This window comes from Felis catus, chromosome B2 (assembly GCF_018350175.1).
Source record: "Felis catus isolate Fca126 chromosome B2, F.catus_Fca126_mat1.0, whole genome shotgun sequence".
In the NCBI taxonomy this organism is placed as follows: Eukaryota; Metazoa; Chordata; class Mammalia; order Carnivora; family Felidae; genus Felis; species Felis catus.
This window is the reverse complement of record NC_058372.1, coordinates 135,526,127-135,551,313: the sequence shown is the minus strand read 5'-3', so window position 1 is coordinate 135,551,313 and position 25,187 is coordinate 135,526,127. Positions and strand designations below refer to the sequence as shown.

The 25,187-nt window shown below is 45.1% G+C and overlaps 1 protein-coding gene across 8 annotated transcripts in view; it reads right to left on the bottom strand.

Moving 5' to 3' along the window:
- Positions 1–25,187, bottom strand: part of MTHFD1L (methylenetetrahydrofolate dehydrogenase (NADP+ dependent) 1 like) — a 188,845-nt gene that overhangs the window by 155,328 nt on the left and 8,330 nt on the right. For all 8 annotated transcript variants that reach the window (XM_045058210.1, XM_023254509.2, XM_045058206.1 and 5 more), the window contains exons 3-8: positions 24,987–25,037; positions 24,843–24,896; positions 22,135–22,259; positions 20,184–20,284; positions 18,086–18,222; positions 3,165–3,276 (exon numbers count right to left, since the gene is read on the bottom strand). In XM_045058210.1, coding sequence (XP_044914145.1) covers positions 3,165–3,276; positions 18,086–18,222; positions 20,184–20,284; positions 22,135–22,259; positions 24,843–24,896; positions 24,987–25,037 — 580 coding nt within the window. The remainder of the gene's footprint in view (positions 1–3,164; positions 3,277–18,085; positions 18,223–20,183; positions 20,285–22,134; positions 22,260–24,842; positions 24,897–24,986; positions 25,038–25,187) is intronic.

Genomic DNA, 25,187 nt, shown 5'->3' with positions numbered 1-25,187 from the left:
CCTCATTATAAATCACCATATCCCATCTATTTTTATGGAGGGGTGGGGGGGAGAACCCTGTACCATTAAGACGAGGATGAAAATTTCATCATAAAACCCTGCCTTCACCCAATCGCCAGTTTATTAAGAATTCTTTTGCTCTTAAAGGTGAATAAAAGCACCTTTCCTTTTAACACTGCTTTCAAAAGTCTCTTTAAGGTGACAGGGTTATGCAAAAAAGAGAGAAGAGCCTTTCTTCAATCTATGCATAGATTAAATTTTCAGACTAATCAAAGTTGCTAAAATTAAAATGGACTACCAGGAAATAGAATGCTATTATAAATAGTACTGACTGTAAAATGTTCATCTATTTCATCAGGAGAACATTTTTTCTCTTTGTCTTTGCCCTGCCAGCCCTGTTTTTGAATGGGAGGCTAGTTCAAGGAGATGTCTCTGTGTCTGCAACTAACTGAAAACTGCAATCAGAGTACAATTCTGAGACCAGGTTTATTCATTCATTCAACGCTCATTTACTGAGCATATACTTGACTCAAAAATCAGGAAGAAAACTGCTAGTACAGGGCCAGATACATTTAAAATAAACTGCAGTCAGTCTTCATACAGAACCATTTAGTCAAAATATAATGCCCTGGTCTTTTTTTTTTCCCCCAAGGAGGATGGTTATGTTGAAACCTAATGTTTTTATGAATGCCTTTAAAAAAATAAAGGTCCCCAAACGAAACATATTAAAAAATATGGCACAATTTCACTAAAAAATATATATATATGCATATATACATATATATACATATGTATATACATATACGCATATACATATGCATATATGCATACATATATGCATACATATATGTATATATGTGTATATATATATATATATGCATATATATAGTCACCTTCATATAATCATAGAGCTCAAAGGGATTCCAAGAACATTGAAGTAGACTCTACCTCCAGCCAAGATTATACCAAAATTGTCCTAAACATGTAAACTCTAACTTAAAAAAAACCCCCAAAAACAGCAAGGAATTGTAACAGCCAAGCATTCATTTGAAAGAACATCAAGTCAGGGGCACCTGGGAGGCTCAGTTGGTTGAGCGTCCAACTCCAGCTCAGGTCATGATCTCCCAGTCTGGGGGTTCAAGCCCCGCATTGGGCTCCGTGCTGACAGTAAGAACCTGCTTGGGATTCTCGCTCTTTTCCTCCCTCTCTGCCCCTTCCCTACTCATGCTTTCTCTCTCTCTCAAAATAAATAAACTTTAAATAAATAAATAAATAAATAAATAAATAAATAAATAAATAACAGAACAGCAAGTCCAAACTGACTTTCCTAATCTAAATTCTGAGCAGAGGAGCAAATCTGCTGTGCCCATCATTTATAGGTCAGGCATTGTTTTTTTTTCAGGTGGGGAAAGAAATTTGTGGCCTGAAACTACATGTATTTCAAAGGAGTTACTTAGTGCAAGCCTTCTGTTTGCGAAAAAGATCGATTAATCCTACATCCACATTATATTATGCCTCTAATTGCTTCATTCATCTGCGTGCTCTTCATCTAAGAGCCAAGCACATGGCCATTCTGGGAAATTCCTGAGCTTCGTCCCTTGCACACTCCAACCCACCCCATCCCCCTTCAGCCCCAAAGAGCTTTTAATCTGACTGGTTAATTCTGGGGGGGGGGGGGGGACACTTCCTAGAGGGGTGGGTCCATTATTTTTCTTTTTGAAGAAACAGTTATATGAATTTCAGTAACACTTTGAGGACCACGTTGTTTTCCTTCTATTACGTTGCAATCAAATTAAGGTTAGTGCATTTTTTGTGGAAAAGTGTAAAATGGTATCTCAAGGTGGCTGGACCACAAGTTGTGTGTATATATATATACATATACATGTACATGTATATACGTATATGTATATACATATATACATGTACATGTATATACGTATATACATATACGTATATACATGTATGTATATATGTGGGGTGGTCTAGGTTTCAAGGTCTAGAACTCCCGTGTGGTCCGGGCAGAAAGAGGGTAGAGGCCTCCACCCACTTTGGCTCCAATTCTGACCATCTTTGGGGGAAAAACACTGTGCTCCAGGCCTGCTCACCATAGACCTCGCCAACGCTGAAATCTGCACACACATGTTACTCAGGGACTTGAAAAAGTGGATGAGGTATGGTGCAAAACTTTCTTAGCCTCAGAGGGTCCTTCCGTGAATGAGAAAAATGTATCCCTCTGGGCTTGCTCGTAACCAGCCCTTCGACTGGATGAGCTGGTGTGGGCCCAGCTTGAGATTCTCTGAAGGTGCGTCTGGTGTGGTCCAAGGCATTCCTGGATCCTGTGGTGAAATACACCCTAAGACCACCTCTGTTTCTTTTTTAGTTTAATGTTTTATTTATTTTTGAAAACGAGAGAGAGAGAGGGAGGGATAAAGAGAGAGAGAGAGGGAGAGAGAGAGAAATGGAGACACGATCCAAAGCAGGCTCCGGGCCCCAAGCTGTCAGCACAGAGCCTGATGTGGGGCTCGAACCCATGGACCGCAAGATCATGACCTGAGCCAAAGTCATTTGCTGAGCCATCCGGGTGCCCCGGACCACCAGTTTCTGATGGTGACTTTCACACTGCTCTGAGGTGCCTCTGGGGCTCCCAGAAAGTGCCTGAGGGGTCACCGCAAGGGGAAATCAGGGAGGCACAAGCACTGGTCTCCATTCTCATCCCTCCCAGCAACTGTTTTCAGCTGCTCTTACCTGTTGAACTTCATGTGAGATTTCTTTGGGAGAACGGATTCCACTTCGTTGTCAAAGACTAAAAACCACTATTTCTAGTTTATTTCGCACGCATACACACGATCTACTTCAGGTCACTACCGCCTGGGCTGCTCAGATGTAGAGGTCAGCAGGGGCATGTCTCTCCAGGGACACGGGGGAGGGGGGCAGCTACTGCCCTTGGCCTCTCGGCTTCTCTTTGCCCGACAACACAGTTTCAGTATCACGTAACCCAAAAGTCAGGTACATCAACAGTCGAAGCTTCCTCTCCTGTGTACGGATGTTGACGGTGACCAACCCTTCGGGGAACGTCCTCTCCTCTGAATAAGGTTACACGTTTCTCTCACACTCTTCCCTGGCTTCATCTGCGGCCCAACACCAAGGTTAAGACATTGACCCACCTGATAGGAAGTCATGGGAACAGTTGAGAACTGTAGTTCCTGGTTGTATCCAAGAAAGGGGAATGTCTTCTGGCTTGGGAGAGCCTACGACCGCGATATCAGCCTCGTGAAGCTGGAGAGAAACAGAAAAAAACACCGCACGGGTTTTAACTTGTGGCAGAGACACAGGACTGGCGATGTGTGTCAATGGACTTCAATGCGATAGGGAACTGACACGCATCCGGAGGTCAGCGTTATGCCACTTAACAGGGACAGAATCGCTTCACTAAGGTACAAACGCAGCACAGATCGGCACAGGGCGTGACCATCACATCCTACAAAGCAAAGGGGGTAGAAGTTCTTCAGGGCAGTCAGTTCGGCGTGAACGCTGTGCGCAATGTCATCGTCCACGTTTTCAGCACTGACTGCGATACTGAGAAAAATGATGGGGCCGAGAAAACCATTCAATGGGAAGCAGAGACTGAAAGGTGCGCGGGGGGGGGGGGGCACGTAGGGAAGCCTCTTGGAAGATCTGGCCAGTTCGGGGGGCCTGCTGGCCTGTACAACTGCACACTCAAAATTAGACCCATATGGAACTTTTACTGGATCTACGGGAGGGTTGTCAAGAGCTCAAGAAAGAATCTCATTTTCCTTGAGGCTCTGCTTAGTCTCCTGTCAAACTGCTCTTTGCTTTCTTTCTTTTTTTTTTTTTTTGAGAGAAAGGAAAGGAATTCGACTATTACTACAAAACACATTCATCATATCCATCCTGTCCGATTTTGATAACACGGTGCTGGAATGACTTGTCTGGTAGGAAGGGGACACCTAGAAACAAGGGAAGCGACTGGCTCTGACCTCAACCAAAGAATGACCCCGTCCCCAACTAAACCGACGATCGCAAACTGGATTCCTAAGGAGGGTGCAAGGCCAGGGACAAATCTGAGACCCTGGTGGGGGAAAAGAACTATGGCTACACACGTCAGCGATGTGGGTTGGTGTTATACCCATTTAAGAGACAAGGAAATGGAGGTTCTGAGGGTGTGAGCACCTCTCTGGTATGTCCTGTTTCCCCCAGAGGAGCCAGTCTTGGACACTCAATGGGGGAGAAAGAGGACGCTGCAGCCCTCTGCTCTCCCACACCGCTTTCCTTCTTTCATTGCTCTTTCCACAGGCTTCTGTGCCCTGCAAAGGACTGCAGACTCTTTAGAATCAGCCAGAGGAGGTCGAGACGAAACACAGAAACTGCCCCGTTGCCACTCCCACCACCCAAAGTCCCCGGAAATGAACATGCTTCCATGCGCCCTCATCCATTCTCAGCATGGACAGGCTGATTGCCTAAGGGCTCGGGGACCCATCCAGCCAGCAGCTCAGCCTAAAAGTCTGCAACACAGTTTGGGCAAGAGGCTGCCTCGGCTAACGTCTCTTAGAAATCTCGGGACAAGAGATGGCAGCGAGGGGAGGAAAATCCATGACAGTCCTCCTTGGTTTGTGAAGGAGAAAGCCAGGATCTAGAACAGCGCCAAGCTCCCTTGACAGAGGAGGGACACGGTAACAACTTAAATGGCATGTCTTTTCAAAGAGCCGATAAAGCCAACCTTTAAAAGTGACATCCCGGGAACATCGGAGCAATCTGATCGTGCCCATCGGGGAAAGGGGGTTAACAGTCATACAGGGCTCACTGCTCTTCAGTACGAACTTCACTGAGGTCCAGGAAGAAGCCTGCACTGAAATCGTGTCCAAGTAAAATGGCCAAATTAATCACATTAAAAAGAAGAGAAGTCCCTACTAAAACAGCCATCATTTTCTTATGCTGCAGGGACACAACACTGTGAAACGGAACGAACTCTAGTGTGTTAATGTCACATGTTCTCCGTGGATAGATCTGAATGAAAAGCAGCTAGATTCTTGGCTGACGTTATATTCAGGGGCAAAAAGCGTTCTTATGGAAAGGGGATTTTACTTGAATAAAAAAAATGCATTTCTTCATGTTCTTCTATCACTGCAGATACTCAACCACAGTAAAGCCCCCAGAGAAACTCAAATGCTTCATGCCTGTTGGAAATGACCAGCAGATAAGAAACACCATTTTGCTACATTTTCATGCACAATAGCAGCAAAAACAGAACATGTTAAAACTTCTATAAAAAGGAAGTTAATATATACGGGCTGAAACGTTCGTTTTGGAAAAAGCCAAGGATCACGAGTCCCCTAAGAACACTTAGTTTCCTCCACGTGGTATCTTTGATACAACCTGTTCTTTTCATTACCTATAAATCTCACGAATCTCATGCCGACCCCTCCACTCCGTATTTAAATACAACGCCAAAGTGCGCCGTGCTGATAAGTAACTGGACGACAGTTACTCCCACAGAGAAAAGACAAAAACCTCCGCCATTAGTAATGATCACATTGGAGATGTTAATTCTTTCTGGAAAGGAAAACTGCTAGATGCTTAAATCAATACATAACCCACTGAGGACCAGCAAAGATTTTAATGAGCTAAAGAATTCAAGGAGAATTATCGTCTCGCTGGCTGTTTCCACTTTCCTCCTCCCAAATGGGAAAGACCCTGGCCAAAGCCTGGCTTGCAACTCTGCCTCTTAACAAAATATTGCTTTCTCTGCTGAGGTTTGACGTAGAAGCTGCTTACAGAGTACTGCCCACTCCCCAGGCGGAAGACCAAATGTTCAAACAATAGTAAGACACAGATATGCTGACGTTTAACGTGGAGTATGTGGGAGTCACGTAGAGTCGAGATATCACGAAAATTCTTTTTCTCTACGTCATTGATTTTTAAGAGCGGGGGGCAAGCATCAGAAAATGGAGAGAGGAGGACAGAGGACAGATATGATCTGCAAGGTTATAAGGGACATCATGATTTTGCATTTAGCAAAAAAAAAAAATGTATTTTAAAATTCAAACTATAGAAATTACAGCCCCACCCTGTTGGCTAGAAGACAGAATTTATCTTCCACTATTGATGTGTTCTGAGAGGGCACATGTGGGAATCTGAGGTATGAGGTATGTATATATACGGAAAGCTGGGATGCTTAAAAAAAAAAAAAGGTGGATAGGTTTTGATGAATCGTGATCACCTGAGACCCATAAAACCTGTTTCTATATTCTTCAAGTGATCAACACGGTTCAGAAAACAAAGTTCAAAAAAATAAAAATTAAAAAAAAAAATCAATAGGTCCTTTCTTCAGCAAAGATGTGCTTCTGAAGTTACAATTGCTTAAGAGAATGAAGAAGGTCCAAGATTCCTTAGCGAAAATACTCACTCACTAGCCATCTCTCAAGTGCTGCTTGGGGCAGACAATGACTGAGGTCAATGAGGACCCGAAAATAAAAATCCTGCCTACAAGGTTTTGCAACTAGGATCTACAAGATGGAGGGGAACAGGGCAAACCACTGGGATACGAAAAAGAAACAATCAAACATCTCATTTCTACTTATGTTGTCCACACAGGCATGGGCATCCCTGATCTGTCTTTGCACACGAGCTGGGCAGGTATCACACACAATACAGAGAGGGGTCTTGAGGGAAGGGTGGCTTGAACTTGTTCTTCCACTTTGGATGAACTGGGACACATTGTGGTTTGTGTGACCCTGGTTAAGTGGCTTTAGAGAGCAAATGTCCCACAGCACATTCTTTCCAGTGCTTTGTAATGAGAAGTGTCCGTGAAATTTCACGTGGCACAGAGACTCCTTGACTATCTCATGGCAAAGTCCTAAAAAGACTTAGTTTTTGTTTTGGGTTTTTTTTTTTTTTTGAGAGAAAGAGAGAGAGAGGTGCAAAGGAGAGGAAGAGAGAGAGACAGAATCCCAGGCAGCCAAGCAGGCTCAACACACTGTGGGAGCCCGACGTGGGGGCTTGATCCCACGACCCTGGGATCATGACCTGAGGTGAAATCAAAAGTCAGATGCTCAACTGACTGAGCCACCCAGGCACCTGAGGTCTCTTAAAAAATTTTTCTTTAATGTTTGTTTATTTTTGAGAGAGAGAGAGAGAGAAACACATACAGGAGGAGAGGGACAGAGAGAGAGGGAAACACAGAATCCGAAGCAGGCTCCAGGCTCCAGGCTGTCAGCACAGAGCCCGACACGGGGCTCGAACCCATGAACCATGAGATCATGCCCTGAGCTGAAGTTGGATTCCCAACCAACTGAACCACCCAGGCGCCCCCTGAGGTTGTTTTTTCTTTTTTTTTAAATGAGATGTCACTTTCTTCCTATAAATGTCAAATTCCCAATGTTGCTGACCTTCTCTTGCTACTGACAAGGAGTGGTCAGACTGGGCTACTTTGGTTGTGCTCACACCATCGGATGTGTTTTAGGGAGATTATGCTGGATGCTGGGTTGAGAATGCGCCGGAGGGAGTGGGAGGGAGACACGCGAGAGGAGACATTTGGTAGGAAGCTGGACGCACGGACTCGGAACTCAGGATGGTCAGGGAGGAGGGGAGGTAGGCCGGGATTCATCAGCATCAGATACGGGTAAACCCAGAAACGTGGGGATCTGGGAGAAACAGGGAGGGTGGAAAGGAAAGGGGCCTTGAGTACATTCCTGGGAGTGTTCATCTTCAATGGTGAGAGAAACGATGGTGACTGGTGTGGCCCAGAAGGTAGGAAGAATGGGGGAGTCATGTAAGCGCAGGGGAAAGGGTATGGTCGACAAGTCTGAATGATGCCCAGTGGCCAAACAAACTAAAAGCAAAAAAATCCATTTTTGGCAATTAGGAATCCATCAGTGACATTCCTATAGAAATGGGCAGGAGCCTGGTAAACTCCTGCCTTTTGGGTCAAGTGTATTCCCTGCATACGGAGACTTCGTTAAGGCCGAGTGTTTCATGAGCACCGTCCCCGTTTATTCATAAGCTACTTTGACTTGGAACGTCTAACTCTTTATTTCAATGAACTGAGCATCTACCGTAGGATTCCGGCTTTGTACCTATGGGTCAATGTCCACATTTTCCCGAAATATTAAGCACACTGTCAGAAACGTTACAATAACTGTAAGGACTCTAAAATAAGAACGTCAAACCATTTTCATTCAGATATTGTAATACTTTGGTAAGATAAGAGAATTTCCAGCAAGAGGTATTCTCCCCGCCTCCTTTCACAGACACCCAAGTGATCTCGTCCTGGAAGAATTCTCCTTTTGGAAACTGGGTATGTGTCTGTTTTCCACTCTCCTCTGATCAGAACAGATCATTGGCTTTTAAAATCAAGCCCTCTCGTATGCTTATTTCATAAATCTGAATGACTACAAGCTAAATGCACGGCCCGGGATTATGATTATAACACGTATCTACCAACCATTCCCCCCACAGGATGATGAATGATCTTCCTTTTTCTATAGGCTTCTAGGTTCCCCTCTTACTTCACCACTCCACATACTTCATGCTCAATGTATGAGAAGAGAACCTAGGAGATTCAGTTGTGTCCAGAATGACAGAGAAGACAGTAACTCCCTCTTCAAGGGCACGGGACGCGCACACGGGTTATAACACACGGTAAGAGGAAAGCACAACCTCGTAGCTAGCGATGGGTGAGCTTCGAATGACTTATCGAAAATAGTTCCCTTCCTCGTATTCTGGCAATAAAGTTAAAAAGGATGGCTAAAAAGGAGACACAGAGAGAGAGCTGCGTGTTTGTAGGTGGGGTAAGAGAAAACTTAATATGACAAAGGCTCAGAACCGTGCGGCACGAAGATGAGCGAATGCCCAAGTTACGGTTCCCAGAGTGACACTAAACCGGCCAGGCTTCCCAGAGGCAGGACGGCCCCGACATACGCTTCCGTCGTCAACCCCATACCTAAATAGCTACGGCCTGTTCGGGCTGATGCCAGTGGCTACAGCCGTGGGAGATTTGCCTTTTCATCTCCTGACACGTTTGTACTTTCCGCTTCGGGACCCCGGATGACACATCAGCACAGTTTTGCTTTCCACCTCCTCCAAGTAACTCTTCAGGCCTCGGTCACCACCTCTGAAAAGTGAAGGATGGGGCGCCTGGGTGGCTCAGTCGGTTAAGCGTCCAACTTCAGCCAGGTCACGATCTCACGGTCCGTGAGTTCGAGCCCTGCGTCAGGCTCTGGGCTGATGGCTCAGAGCCTGGAGCCTCTTTCCGATTCTGTGTCTCCCTCTCTCTCTGCCCCTCCCCCGTTCATGCTCTGTCTCTCTCTGTCCCCAAAATAAATAAATGTTGAAAAAAAAAAAATTTGAAAAGTGAAGGAGTCGCCCTCGATGGGAGGGGACCGAGGTGCAGCGGGAACACGGCTCGGCGGAGCTACGAGGCCTCGACTCGAGGGCAGACCCCGCTCCCCCTCGGTGCACAGGCTCCCACGCTGCGTTTTCAGGTATAACGTGAACGAGATCATGCGGGAAAAGGCTTTGAGAACTAGATCTTTACCCAAACGTAAGGCGCTTTATTTATTAGAGGGGGGTTAGGTTTAAAAGCTACCGACGGAAGTATCCTAATTCCTTAAATTACATTTTGGTTCCTCACGTAGCATTTACGCTGGGGGAGAAGGGGGACGAGGCGGAGCTTGGGTCTGGCAAGGTGCAGAAGGGCCAACAGGGATGACACTGGGTGGACCGGAGGTGCGGTCACTGGCCTGTTGTCCACGGGACACAGCGTGGAGCCCTTCTTCTGTGCCGTATCCAGTGCATGCTATGTATGACTAAGGCTCCCTGTACGTGACTCCTGGGACTGCGTGCCCCTCAGTTCCTCCGGATTCTCTCACAAATCCTTTCCTCAATCCTGCCGAATATAATCGGCCTGATTTGGGGACTCTCAAACAAAGGTCCCCCTCACCTCTTGTTTGGGTGGCAACGATCAGGGAGTAGCAAGGGTGAGAATGGGAGCTGACATCGAAAGGCATTTTCAGTCCACGAACATGGAGAAATCTGCCAAAGAGCGCTCAGGGGCCTACATGACTCGGGTCGCTTAGTCACACGTTCCTGAATAGCCTTGGTATTTGCTTGGCGCAAGATGTGTGGTGCCCTGAGATTGGGGACAGAAGCCTGTATTGGGTGGGGTAGAAGAGGGACGCATGTGGATGTGCAGTCCTGCGTGCCCACCCATGTGACCAGGGTGCCCACAGTGTCCCTGGAGGGCAGGTGACAAGCCCAGTGCCTCAGGGCCAGAATGGCACCTGGTCTCCCTCTGCTTCCTCTCCTAAATGATGTCTGTGGAGGGGCGCCTGGGTGGCTCAGTCGGTTAAGTCTCCGACTCTGGCTCAGGTCATGGTCTCGTGGTTCGTGAGTTCAAGCCCCACGTGGGGCTCTGTGCTGACAGCTCAGAGCCTGGAGCCTGCTTCCGATTCTGTGTCTCCCTCTCTCTCTGCTCCTTCCCCACTCACGCTCTGTCTCTCTCTCTCTCTCTCTCAAAAATGAATAAACATGAAAAAAATTTTTTTAAAGGATGTCTATGGGAATCTAAACTGTTGGAATAAAACAATAGTGAACTCATGGCCAGTCTAACGTCTTGGGCCTTGGTCTCCCTGAAGTTCCCCATCTGAGCTGTCAGATACTTTTAGGTGTCAAAGATTAAACGTTAAAGGGACTTTTAAAGACTGGGTTTTGTGATTGTCTGGAATAAGAGACCACTCGGGACAGTGGCTCAAAATTCAGGCTGGGGGCGCCTGGGTGGCTCGGTCGGTTAAGCGTCTGACTTCGGCCCAGGCCGCGATCTCACAGCTTGTGGGTTCGAGCCCACGCCGACAGTGCGGAGCCTGCTTGGGATTCTCTCCCTCTCCCTCCGCCCCGCCACGCACACTTTCTCTCTCTCCAAATAAATAAACTTAAAAAAAAAAATTAAGCTGTAGTGCCACCTCCCCCATTACAAAAAGTCTCAGCTTCCTCAGCCGTGATGTGGGGGGCATGGGGATCCCACAGGCAGGGCACCTGCAGAATCACGGCGACAGCAAAGCCCTGCCCCTGGCTCACGGCACTCACGAACTCAACCGGCGTGAGCTGTCGTTACCGCCGTTTACCCCAGGTCCAGCTCAAGTGTAGCCTCTCCTGTGAATGTTACAAGCAGCTATTATCCTCACCAGACACCCTGAAGGCCAGGAGACAGTGGGGTGACATGCATAAAGCACGGGAAATAAAAAATCTGGGAACTGAGAGTTCTGCACCCGGCGACAAGGTAGTGCAACAATGAGGGAGAACTGGCAGGTGCATGTTAACAAAAGCTGGAGTACTTGATCGCTAGACATGCCCTGCAAGACATGCAAGACTGAGTCCTCCAGGTAGAAACCATGGGACTCTTGACATTAACTCCAAGCCCTAGGAAGAAACAAGGATCTCCGGAAAAACCAGTATTGCTGTATTTTTGGTTCGTAACGATTCTGTTTTATTTCCTGCAGGGCTTAAAAGCCGAATGCGTTAAAAATTAAGATACATTTTAAAAACCCAACCACGTAACTCGCTAACCTCATCCAGTTTAAAAGCTAGGGTTTTCTTCCAATCTTTGGAAACAAGCGTTTTTGGTTTTGTTTTGTTTTGTTTTTTTTAAGATTTCATATGTACCATACAGAGTTATTCAGAATTTTCCAAACCACTTTTAAAAGCCTTTTATGAGCCATGCCACGCAGTGAATGTAAACTGGAAACGACTTTGTGATCATTTAGCTTTGCTCAAAGTAAATGACACACTTTGATCCTTCGAATGGGAAAACCTCGTATTTTTCCCTTCTTGTGTTAGTACTCGTTTTGAGGGTCTCCGTGCACAGGAGGAGAAGAAACGAGATCCTCTGAGAAAAACAAAATAAAAACGGTTCTCTTATTTCTGGGTTCTTTCTTATACACACAGCTGGGATCGACCCGATTTCTCACAGCTGGAGGCCATTTCACCCCCGTCCTCCAGCTGTGTCTGACCACAAATTCAGGAGGCTCTCCCACTAGCAGTGTGAGTTAAGGGGGTGTGCACACACAGCCCCAGAGGGCCTGTCAACTTCGCTTCCCTGGAGAGGGGTACCACTCCAACTCATAAATACTAAATGCCGAACATCGTCTCACTTCAAATTGCTTTTGGCATCAGGGTGAACTCATCAGGGTGAGGGAGAGATAAGCCCGTTCTCGCTGGGTGGGGGGCTCCGTCCAGTCCCTACATCGGGGAGTCATTCCGCTCCAGGGGCTTGGGAAGCTGAGTGTGGCGTCTAAGTCTGGGCGGAGGAAGGAGGGCGATTCCTTAGCCCTACCCAAAGACATCACGCCCAGTGCTTTGGCTTACTGACGTCTGATGCTCCATAGCACGCGGCTCATTTGGACAAATGCCCAGACATTCTTCCCCTCTCCCACATGCAAATGCATAACGTTGCAAAGCCCAGAAGGGACGCTTGAAACAAAGTGGGAAACTCATTCTTATTTTTCAGTGATGCGCTCTGGTGGGCACCAGCGATAAAGCTACAAAACACAGCAGTCGACTCCATTTTCCACAAAACTCTAAAAAGGCAAATCTCAATGCTTCACGCTCAGGCTCCACGGAGATCTTACGCGTCGGCAGAATCCATTTCTATTTCAGTAACTCTGCATAACCATGCCTCGACATTGTAGGAAGGAATAGTATTCCTGTAAGAAGTAATTAATAAACGAGGAACCCCCACCAAAGATAACTTGAAGCAGAGTGGCTTCCGAGTAACGCAGAATTCACGGGAAGGAAGAGGTCCACAGCCATGGAGCAAAGGCTGTTACATAACTCAAAGTTGAGACTATTCCCAGTGAAGACTGGGGGTGAGCCCGGATAGGTCAAGACACTGTCTCTTAGTCTGGCTGTGGTTTCATCCCCTCCACCTTCATTTTTTTCTTTTCCTAATGTTTACTTTTTGAGAGAGAGAGACAGAGAGTGAGCAGGGGAAGGCAAAGAGAGAGGGAGACACAGAATCCAGCTCCGAGCCATCAGCACAGAGCCCGACGCGGGGCTCGAACTCACGAGCCTTCGAGCTGTGAGATCACGACCTGAGGCGAAGTCGGCCGCCCAACCGACTGAGCCCCCCAGGCGCCCCTCATCCCCTCCACCTTCTCCACAGAGCAACTCCCTCCTGCCAGCCATATGCTGGAAGCACATCTACTGGGCTTCCAATGAGGGACCTAGATGCCACTATTTTTTTTTTTTAATTTTTTTTTTCAACGTTTATTTTTATTTTGGGGATAGAGAGAGACAGAGCATGAACGGGGGAGGGGCAGAGAGAGAGGGAGACACAGAATCGGAAGCAGGCTCCAGGCTCCGAGCCATCAGCCCAGAGCCCGACGCGGGGCTCGAACTCCCGGACCGCGAGATCGTGACCTGGCTGAAGTCGGACGCTTAACCGACTGCACCACCCAGGCGCCCCCTAGATGCCACTATTTTATTAGCTTATCTCCTTATGATTTAACTGACCCAGAGGCCTTTCCACATTGTGAAACTTGCCAGTGTGTTTCCTGACTCACCTTTAACAGTAGCCAAACCATTAATGTGGATGTTCATAGGTGCCAAGTTCTGTCCTAAGCCAACGTATATGACCGAATTTCCCCAGTGGGTAGGGCAAATTATAACTCCCACTCTACACATGAAGACACAAGGCTCAGAAAAGTTAAGCAACAACTAAGGCGTGAACCCACAGCTGTTTGTCACCAAAGCCTATGTCCTACTGCTTACCCAGAACACAAATGTTGTGTCTGATTCTAAACCCTCAAAGGGAGTCCCTGCTGGTCACGGTAGGATTGCTTGTAGGTAATCCCCACCTTGAAAGGCTACAGAGTGTAGGAGGGGGGAGACAGGATTCTTAGGTTTCACGGTTACCTCCTGATCCCCAAACCTCTCAGGATGGAAAGCCCCAACCAGACAGCCAACGGGGGTGGGGGGGAGTGTCTCGTTCCGTGTCAGGTACAAACAAGCCTAGAAGAAATGCTTTGCAAAGATGACTTCCTTCCACCGAATGGCCATAATCCTTTGCTTCCCCTTTTCTTTCCGCAACACTTGTCATTGCTGATAAGGAGAATCTGAAAGCACTGTAATCTTACATCGGACCAGTTATTCGCTCCTAACAAAATTAGAAAACAGAGATCCCAATCTGTTGTTATATCTTCAACGTTTTTCACAGTGAAGGTTTTCTAAGGCGCAGCAAGGGTAGACACACCCTGTCCCGGGCAGGTGCCCCCAGGATGCCAACCCGTGCCAGGATGCCCTCGGGACCTCATGAGCTGCTACCACTGTGGTCTGCTGACATCTGCTGACCCTCAGCAACAAGGCCCAGCAATGGCCTGTGTTTTAGAAATAAAATATAGGAGGAGGGAAAAGTCAAATGTCGGGCAGAAGCGTGGAGGCATATCAGCGGGGAGGTAGCTGGTATTGAAGTGCTGGCTGCTGGCATGAAAAATGGAAAGGTAAAGGCTCTACCTCCTGGTGGGACAGGAAGTAAGTACGCCAGGTAGAGGGGGGCCAAATTCCAGAGACCAAATGCATTTCGCAGACAAAGAGTATGAGGAGCCCTGAAAATTCCTTTCCGTATTTTTGGCTACAAAGATGAAGCAATCGGGCGCCTGGGTGGCTCAGTCAGTTAAGCGCCCGACTTTGGCTCAGGTCATGATCTCGCAGTGAGTTCGAGCCCTGCGTCGGGCTCTGGGTAGAGCCTGGAGCCTGCATTGGATTCTGTGTCTCCCTCTCTCTCTGCCCGTCTCTCGCTTGCAGTCTGCCTCTCTCTCTCTCTCTCTCAAAAATAAACCTTAAAAAACAAAAACAAAAACAGATGAAGCAATAAAGAGAAAGTCTACAGTCTCTATGATCCACGGTGGTGCGGTTACAAATACCGAGGCCTCAGGAAACAGAATGTGTGTGCAACGTGAACTTTCTTGGGAACCTTCTTGGGTATCTGAAAACAGGAAAGTTACCCAATTTCTAGAATCTCTAGAGAGTAAAGCCACTTAATCGTTCTCAAAGTTGAAATGAGATTTGTCCCAAAGAAGAGTCAAGGTGATTTATTTCCATAATAAAAAAAAGTCCTTTGAAAGATGTCTTTGTTTTACAAAAACACAGATACAACTAGCAAAGTCTCTGTGACAGCTGTGAAAACATTCAGTTGCCAGTGAAGGTATTTTTCTCTTTTTCACCACAGCTGTTCAGTTCAGAGCAGGGTTTGTTTTCCTCTTTCACTAAGCTTCCAGATTAAAAATTCTAGGCTCTGCGTTGCACAACCTTGCCCTTGAATTTTCTTGAGTAGGCTGCCACCGTGTGGTGACCACTAAAAAGGCACGTGCGTTTGAGCTCAACGGCAAGATGTTTCCGAGCGGTCTTAAAATATATTAGATCCACCTGCCATTCAAATATACCCTTCTAGGTGGAGACACCTGCCTTCCCTGGGCAGCACCACAACCTGCTCCTTTCTGTTCTCCCGTGGCAACATGAGGACCGTGTGTTTTTTGATGTTGTTCTGCGGTACTTTATTGTACCTAATATACTCAAAAAAAAAAAAAAGTTTATTTTTGAGGGGGCGGGTAGGGGTGGAGAGAGAGGGAGAGAGAGAATCCCAAGCAGGCTCTGAGCTGTCGGCACAAGAGCCTAACGTGGGGCTCGATCTAACGAACTGTGAGATCGTGACTTGAACTGAAACCAAGAGTCGGACGCTTGACCGGCTTAGCCATCCAGGCGCCCCTGTACTTAATACGTTTTTTTTTTTTTTTTACTATTTTATTTTTTTTTTAATGTTTTATTATTTTTGAGACAGAGAGAGAGAGAGAGAGCAAGAACAGGAGAGGGTTAGAAAGAGGGAGACACAGAATCTGAAACAGGCTCCAGGCTCTGAGCTGTCAGCACAGAGCCCAACGCGGGGCTCGAACTCACGGACCGCGAGATCATGACCTGAGCCGAAGTCGGCCGCTTAACCGACTGAGCCACCCAGGCGCCCCAATACGCTTTTAATGTAACTTCATTTTGCTTGAAATTTGTTAGATTCAGGGTCATATTTTGAAATTATGAACTTTATTAACCGTTTCAGCCATGAAAATATAAAAGAATGGTATAAGGCGGGCACCTGGGCGTCTCAGTCGGTTTAGCATCCCACTCTTGATTCCAAGCGTAGGTCACGATCTCATAGTTTGGGAGATGGAGCCCCACATGGGGCTCTGCGCTGACAGCATGGAGCCTGCTTGGGATTCTCTCTCCCTGTCTTTGTTCTTCCCCTGCTTGAGCACAGGTGTGCTCTCTCAAAATAGATATTTTTTAAAGAAATTCATTTTTTAACTACGGGTGTGCTGGGTAGACATGCAATTGGTTTTTTGCATGTTGATCTCATACCCAGAAACCTAAGCAGACTCTTTTTCATTCTCATGTTTCCTTATAGATTCTTTTGGGCTTTTTATGTAGGTAATCCTACCATCTAGGATCTAGGACAGTCTGGTGTCTTCCTTTCCAATCATTATAAATTCTTCCTTTCTTCATATCAAGGCACTGTCTAGTAATTCCCATATAGTGCTGACGAGGAGTGCTGAGAACAGGCACCCTTATATCTTTCCTATTTCTAAAGGAACGTTTCTAATATCACCATTAAATCTATTTGCTCTAACTTTTCAGGTGTTTTTTTTTTTTTAATTTTTTTTTTTTCAACGTTTATTTATTTTTGGGACAGAGAGAGACACAGCATGAACGGGGGAGGGGCAGAGAGAGAGGGAGACACAGAATCGGAAACAGGCTCCAGGCTCTGAGCCATCAGCCCAGAGCCCGACGCGGGGCTCGAACTCACGGACCGCGAGATCGTGACCTGGCTGAAGTCGGACGCTTAACCGACTGCGCCACCCAGGCGCCCCTCTAACTTTTCAGGTGTTTTATGGGGTTAAAGAATTCCTTTAACTTCCTAGACTAAAAGGTTTTTTTAGGAAAAAAATCATAATGGAGACTAGATTTTACCAAATGACTTTTCTGTATCTACTATGGCGACAGTATAGTTTTTAATCTGATAATATGGTAAATTATGTTCATAGATTTTAATGGATTTTGCTGATATTAAACTACACTTGCAATCCTATGAGAACCCTAACCTGGTGTTGGATTCAGTTGCTAACATTTTGATGATGATTCTTTTAACTACGTTCACAGATGAAATTGGCCCATACTTGTCCTTTAGCATCCTGTCCTTGTTTGGGCACTCATAAAATGGGTTAGGAAGTGTTCTTTTTTTACTCTATGTAAAAAAGATTATGATCTGTTCTTTGATGGCAGTAGAACTCATTTGTAACATGACTGATGGCCTGTTTTGTTTGCATGTTTGGTGGGTAGACTGATTCAATGTCTTTAATATATGTAAGTCTAACTGATTTAACTTAAATTCATTTTGTAAGCTACATTTTCAAAAAAAATTTTTTTAATGTTTATTTATTTTTGAGAGAGAGAGACAGAGCGTGAGCGGCGGAGGGGCAGACAGAGAGGGAGACACAGAATCCAAAGCAAGGCTCCAGGCCCTGAGCTGTCAGCACAGAGCCTGACGCGGGGCCCGAACTCATGAATCACGAGATCATGACCCAAGCTGAGGTCGGACGCTTAACCGACTGAGCCACCCAGGTGCTCCTGTAAGCTACATTTTTTAGAAGTTCTCATTTCATGCAAATGTTCAAATTTACCCGTATAAAATCGTTCATAGCTTCCTTTTTAGAAAATCATTTTTCTTCTGCGGTTATGTCCCTTTGTTTTCTAACATTGCTGGTGTTCTCTTTTTGTTTCTGTTATTTTGGCTAGTGGTGTTTCCATTTTACTAGACTCTTCTGAGGACTGACTTTTGGCTCAGCTGGTAACCTCTCACATACATTGCTTTTCTATTTCATTAACTTCTGCTCTTCATTGTTTTCATCCTTGGAGATTTTCTGTTCTTTCTCTAGCTTCTTATGCTAAATGCTATGCCATACATTTCTAGTTCTTCCCCTTTCCTGGTAGAAGCATTTAAAATTCTGTTTCCCACGCGAAAGATGCTTACCTTGCTTTGAAGCTGAGGTGTTTTCCACTGGGAGCTCATTGTCATGGACCCTCTTCTCTGGAACAGGCACTGCAGGGCGGCTTCCAAAGACCCATGGGCTCCTATTACCAAGACCTTTTTTCCATCCAAGTTGACACCTGCCCACCAAATGGAAATCCAGTATTATGATCAAAACTTCAGAGTCCTCCTCCCACGCAGCTTTAGTGGAAGGAAAAAGAACCCTTTAAAACTTGGCCATCTCTGTCAAGCTGTAGCCTACAATGCCTATCAGTCATAATTTACTCTTTGTGAATTTTACGGTAGAGTGACAGAGAATCATCATCCTGAGAAGTCACAGGATGGAAAAACAGGGTCTACATGGGTTACCTCAGCTTAATGGCTACTTGTCTTAAAGGTACGTATCAAAAGTTAATCTTCTAATAGAACTTTGGTGTATACTTTGGAGGGTTTTTTTTTTTTTTTAATTGAAGTATAGTTGACACACAGTGTTATATTAGTTTTAGGTATACAACATAGTGACATGACTATATGTCATTCTACGCTCACCATTAAGTGCAGCAGCCATCTGTCACAATACACCGGTATTTCAATACCACTGACTATATTCCTATGCTGTTCCTTTTATTCCTGTGACTTATTCATTCCATAACTAGAAGCCTGTTCCTCCCACTCCCTTTCACCCATTTTGCCCCCTCCTACCCATGGCAGCTACCAGTTTGTTCTGGGTCTATGGGTCTGCTACTGCTTTTTTTGTTTTTTTTTAGATTCCACAAATAAGTGAAATCATATGATATTTGTCTTTCTCTGACTTACTTCATTTAACATAATACCCTCTAGGTCCATCCATGTTATCACAAATGGCAAAATCTCATTCTTGTTTACAGCTGAGTAATATTCCGTTGCATATGTATACCGTATCTTCTCTACCCACTCATCTATCAGTGAATACTTAGATTGCCTCCATATCTTGGCTACTGTCAATAATGTTGCAATAAATATAGGGGTGCATGTATCTTTGTGCATTAGCGTTTTCACTTTCTTTGGGTAAATACCCATATAGAATTACAAGATCATGTGGTATTTCTCTTAATTTTTTGAGGAACCGCCATATTGTTTTCCACAGTGGCGATACCAATTTGTATTCCCACCAATAGTGCATGAGGGTTCCTTTTTCTCCACATCCTCACCAATACTTGTTATTTCTTTTGTTTTTGAGTCTAGCCATTTTGATTGGTGTGAGGTGATATCTCATTGTGGTTTTTATTAGCATTTCCCTGATGATCCATGATATTGAGCACTTTTTCATGTGTCTGTTGGCCATCTGTATGTCTTCTTTGGAAAAATGTCTACTCTGACATTTTTAATGTTTTAATCAATTATTATTATTATTGGGTACTGAGTTGTATAAGTTCTTTATACATTTGGGATATTAAATATTTTGGAATTTTTGTTTGATTGTTGCATGTTTGGATGTGGAGAAGGGACATCTTCCTCTTTTTCACTCAAGCTGGAATCAAGAAAAATTTAGTTAAATTTTTATATAATCAGCTAGAGAGTCCTTAAGTGTATGAAATCTGATAACCAAGAGAAAGAAATTATTCGTCTCTACATTACTGACATAGAAAAGCAAGGTCAAGGGGAGAATGATGGAAATTGAATACTGATTACTGAAAAGAGATATTGCTCACTGAAGAATCCCAATCACGGTTTCCATACCCTGAACTACACCTGACAGCTTCCTCGTTTAAATATTAAACAAAAGTCTTATTTAAGTCTATACACTGACAGATTTGAGAAGCTGACACTTGGAACAGTTTTCATTGTGGTTACTCTGACTGTTCCATGAGAGAAACTGAACACCTGTTTACAAGTAGGCCGCCCATCTTGACCTGTTTCTCTTTAAAACTGTAATACAGTTAATCTTGTTAGAAAAATTTGTCACGCTCATTTACAGCTCCCAAAAGATGAGAGAAAGGGCTGACATTGAACATCACTTCCATGTTTCAATTAAAATCTTCCGGAAACAAATGCTTATTAAAAAAATCAAGTCAGTACCAATACGTAGGAAATAGTGGCATTTCTGAAGGAGCAACCATACCTGACTTTTCAAGAAGTTCAACTACAGCTCTGGCCACAGGTGAGACGTAACACTCGTGGGCGTCCCCGCGGACCAGCCTCCCCAGGTTTACATCTGTTACTCTGAATTTGGAAATAAGGGAAGTTGGAAGTCAAAACTTGGTCAAAACTTACTGATCTGTAACTCACATGTATTAATCCCAAATAACATCCGAGTCAACGTTTCATAGACAGGCTATATTAAATCATTAAGTCGAAATAAAGAGTGGGCAGGAATAAAGACCACTGGCTTCTTAGCGCAGTCCCTCAGGAAACTCTGAAGTGGTCCCTGTGGGATGGGGACGACCTTGGGAATTCTGGTTCTGCCTGGATCGCAGGACCACAGCATAAGGCCATGCAGGGCCTCGCTGTGCACAACTCCAGGGAGCTCTGTCCAATGCACTACGTGGAATCTGCTCTGAAGTGTGCATACCAGGGTCATATAGTAGAGCCCACTTTCCCCTTGAAGAAATGTATACCTCAATCAGTATTAAAATCCAGGACCAACCCCAGAACTCTGGGGTAATGTAGCAAGACTTGGATTCACAATCCCCATTTAGCAACAGTATTTATCTCCTTGAGAAGTCGAGGGAAAAAATGAGTGACCAGGTACCTTCAATGACTTCTGTGCTCTTCCTCACTCAAATCCAGGACTAGCTAGTCCGTAACTATCTAGCCGAAACCAACGGTCTCAATAAAGGCTAGTAACGAAAGAGACATTTAGAAAAGTTCCCATAATTCTGTTCTTTTTAAGGAAAGATTTGAAATGACACTTTGATATCTTTAGGTCCTGGATGTATTCGAATTGATGAGGGCTTCTTCTCCCTTCTAGTTAGTCTAATACAGGGTCAGAGATTTTCAGGACAGCTTTGCAACCTGTGTTTGGGTCTATCCTCAGACTGAGTGCCCACAGAGGCCGGAGTAACGGAAAAGGCCTGGGTGTGTCGGCGAGGCGGGAGCCTCTCAATCCAGCTCCCTTAAGACAGCTGGATTGGGAATCTAACTTTTCATTTGCTTACAACTTTGTAACACTGAATATATTATGTTCTTTTTGGCCAGGGTACAAAACACTTCCTATTTCCACATAGGTAAATGAGCTTTTAATTCCCCAAGACTCAGAGTCCTGATGACCCACATGAATGGGCGGTACTCCTGGTCTCCTGAAGCTGATGTCACGCCAGGACATGAGTCAAAGACAAATATTAGTGCACCACCTACTTGTAGTTTTCCTCTCTAATTTCAAGTAAAACCTTGTGTTCTGAATAAAAGTGCTTGTGTTGCTTTTCTCAAATGACCTGGGGCTGAGAATATGGTCCTGCTGGGGACTCAGGACGCTGGGTTGTTTCTTTGGTCTGGCAGAATTATCAAGGAAAAGCTCATTAGAAGACAAGGCTGGCCAAGGACTCTGTAAGTCAGGCAGGAAATTACTAAATGAATATGATGGTGTTAAGGACATTATTTCCAGAATGGCACCCAAGCACTACAAAAGGACATGTGCATTTTCTAAAATCTGTAACTTTTTTTTTTTAATGTTTATTTATTTTTGAGAGAGAGAGAAAGAGAGAGAGAGAGAGAGACAGAGTGTGAGCAGGGGAGGGACAGAGAGAGAGGGAGATGCAGAATCAGAAGCAGGCTCCAGGCTCTGAGCTGTCCGCACAGAGCCCGATGCAAGGCTCGAACCCACGAACCGCGAGATCATGACCTGAGCTGAAGTCAGACACTTAACTGACTGAGCCACCCAGGTGTCCCGAAAATGTGTAACTTTCTTATACGGAATTTAGAAAGACCTCAAATCCCTGAAATAGTTAAAGGATTTCTTGCACCTCTTAATTACTGACATAGTTGAAACCGTGGAACTAAAAGAAAAAGAAAAATCTCGGTAGAAAAACTCGCTTAGCAGTAAGAGTGGATTGCTTTCTTTTCTATTTTCTCACCCATCCACATCCTTTTCTGGTTTCAAGGCATTGAGGACTTTGTTGCTAAATGAGTTCTCGGAGATCTGAAGGGCAAGGCCATGTACTCGGGTGTCTTCATTAATCTTCAAGATTTCATCTATAATCTGCAGAGGAAAAAAAAAACCCCTAAAATCAATTTTACGAAAATAAGAGCCAACAAAAGAACCGATTCATAAAAATGCATCTGTTGTAGTTCCTTTTTCAGTCCTTGTTGAAGACTTGATGTAAAGCAGAATGAATCACATCTAGTTTCTCTTTCTCCCATGTTTATAAAAGTTCAAAGGAAGCATGCCTGCATTTTAGTGACTTATCAATCTCCCTTATTGTGCTATTTCCTGGCAGAACAGAACAAAATAAAACCAAACCAAAGCTCGACAGTTCACAACATTTAGATAGGCAAAAGATAATTCCCTGTCCACAACTACACTTAAGCCAAACACACTGCCAACCTTCAGGGAGACCAGGAAGCAAGAGTTTCAGGCATTCCAAACTGGCCCGGACAAGCCTGTACTTCAAACACAATGTGTTCAACAAAAGCTTCCCTACTGTCACACCCAAGAAGCCATCACTGAGGCCCTCAGGTTCTCTGGACCTGAATGGCACACAGAAAGCATTTCCAAAGCCTTATGGTCAATGCATTCTAAGCAGAGAAATCTCCCTTTTATAGGAAACTCACTATTTACGAAAAAGACCAAAGTACAGTTTGGGAAGGTGATGTAAAAGCTAACGAGTGGCTAGGTAGGTCTTTTAATAAGCAACGCTCTGTCCTCTCTGTTTATTTTATGCCAGGAGAGAACATACTGATGCATTTCATTTCACAATATTATTTGCTCGTAAGAAAAAGAGATACCAGCCCATTGATAGGGGTCTCACTGGGAGGAGTACTGGTTTACCACTTCCGTTTCACTGTCTAGCAAAAAGTCACCGTGGTATGTCCACCTGGTAAGAGAGGACAAAGCTATTTGATCTACAAAAACGAGAAGGAAAATTTTGTTTCATTTACTCACTTATCTTTCATTCATTCAACAGGATGTTGAATGTTTTGAGCACCTACAACTGTACCAGTTCTAAGACCGGAAACACAGTTGGGAACAAAACACCTGTCCTCACGGAGCTTATAGTCTAACCGGGAAGACAGGGGCAAAACCAAAAACTAGTATCATCTCTGGAAGTGGTAAATGACGTGAAGAAAAGTAAAGCAGATAAGGTAAGGGGCCAACGGAGAGATGGTGGGCTGGGGGTGTGGCCAGAGGGAGTGACGTCGATGGGCAGCCCAGAATGAAGTAGGCAGTCTATTGTTACCCGTAACTAGAAGGTGGCAGAAGCAACTCTTGACGTTTAGCTGTTCTAATAAATGGTCTAAGGCCATCTGGTGTAAAGACTACCTTTCCCAGCCTTCCTTGCTTCGTGGCCAAGCAATCAGGTTCATGTCAATGGCACAGAAGCAGAACTGTGACTTTTAGGAACCGTCCCTGAAGGGAAGAGACTGAGGGTCTGCCTGTCTTTGCTCCTTATCCTTCCTCTTCCTTGCTGGTGACAGTAACTTGTTGAATTGAGCCTTGTGATCAGAGAAAACAGGGAAGGTTAAGAAATACCCCCAACCTCTGTGTACTGCAAAGAACCAAATACAGAGCCTACAAATTCCCATTCATGTCTCATAAATGATTAGGTGAACTACTTGCCCCCCACAGCTCAATCTGAACAAAATGCTTGTTAATCAAACTTGGGGAAATTTCCCTCCTTCCCCCAGGCTGCTAACCGTTGGCCCACCCTCAGCTGGATTAGCGGACAACCCCTTTTGAGAAAAGGCTGGCTACAGGGTAAAACATTCTCTGACTCATTATCCCTATTGCAATAATCCTTTTGAATTATGTGTCTCCTTACTAAGTCTGCATTTATTGGACCCTGGCTAGAACGTGGATGTGATATGGAGAGCTGAATCCGCTATCGTGGATCCACAAACAATACAGCAGCAAGAGAGAAGGAGCCTAAGTTTCTGGTGCCCTCGTGATGTCACCATAGCATCCTGCTTCTCAACCTGACTTACGTATGAGAAAAATAAACTTCTGTGTTACTTCATATTCTGTTATTTGAAGTTTTCCAGCACTGGCGGTCAAACCCAAGCTTCCCTGCCATAGCTGGGCTGAAGAAAAGCTAGCCACAGAAGGACCAAACGCGAGCATGGTCTAGTTTCCTCACCACTACTTATGGGGGTGGCTGCTTCTCCCAGGCTTGAGATGACCCTTGCAAAGGCTGTTACTCCCAGAACATTCGCCTGGAAAGGACGCTGAAGAGGATTTCATCCTATTCCTTTAGTTTATCGATAAGCCAGCTGTGACCCAGAGAAGCCGAAGGAATGGCCAAGGGCAAACAACCAGTCAGGACAGGGAAAAACCTGGACTAGTCCTCCAGCCGCCGACACCCAGACCATTTCCACTGGCCGCTACTGCGGCAGCCAGAGAAACACAACCAAAGTCACCGCGTCATAGACCAAGTCTTCCACAGAAACATCTACTAAAGGACAACAGGCGAACGAGCATTTACGCTAGAGGGAAAAGCGATCTTCCCTCTCAAGGTTCAGCCGCGAGAATAGGCTGATCTGTTCAAGCACCACTGAGAGACGTCAACAGGTTTAGTAGATCCGAAGAGGAAAGCGACCGGAGCGTTCGGGTGCCCGTGGTACTTACCTCACCTTCGCTGCTATCTGGAGGAAGGCAGATGTGAGTGATGTTCAGACCAGCCTGCAAAGGGAACACAAGGTTATTCTGCCACGGTAAGAGAATGTGCTATCAAAAAACTATGACGAATTTGTGGAATTCAACAATCCTCACCTCCTCCGCCAGATTCTGGTTTATCTCCTGCATCAAGTTATCATCACCTGCCTTAGGAAAGAGAGCAAGAATGACAATGTAATGACAACACAAATGTCTTGAAAAAGCACAAGACGTAACGCAGAGACGAATTTTGTGACTATATTGCCCAATTAGTTAGAAAGAGAAGGAAATACAGAATCCTATAGCTCACAAAAGAAG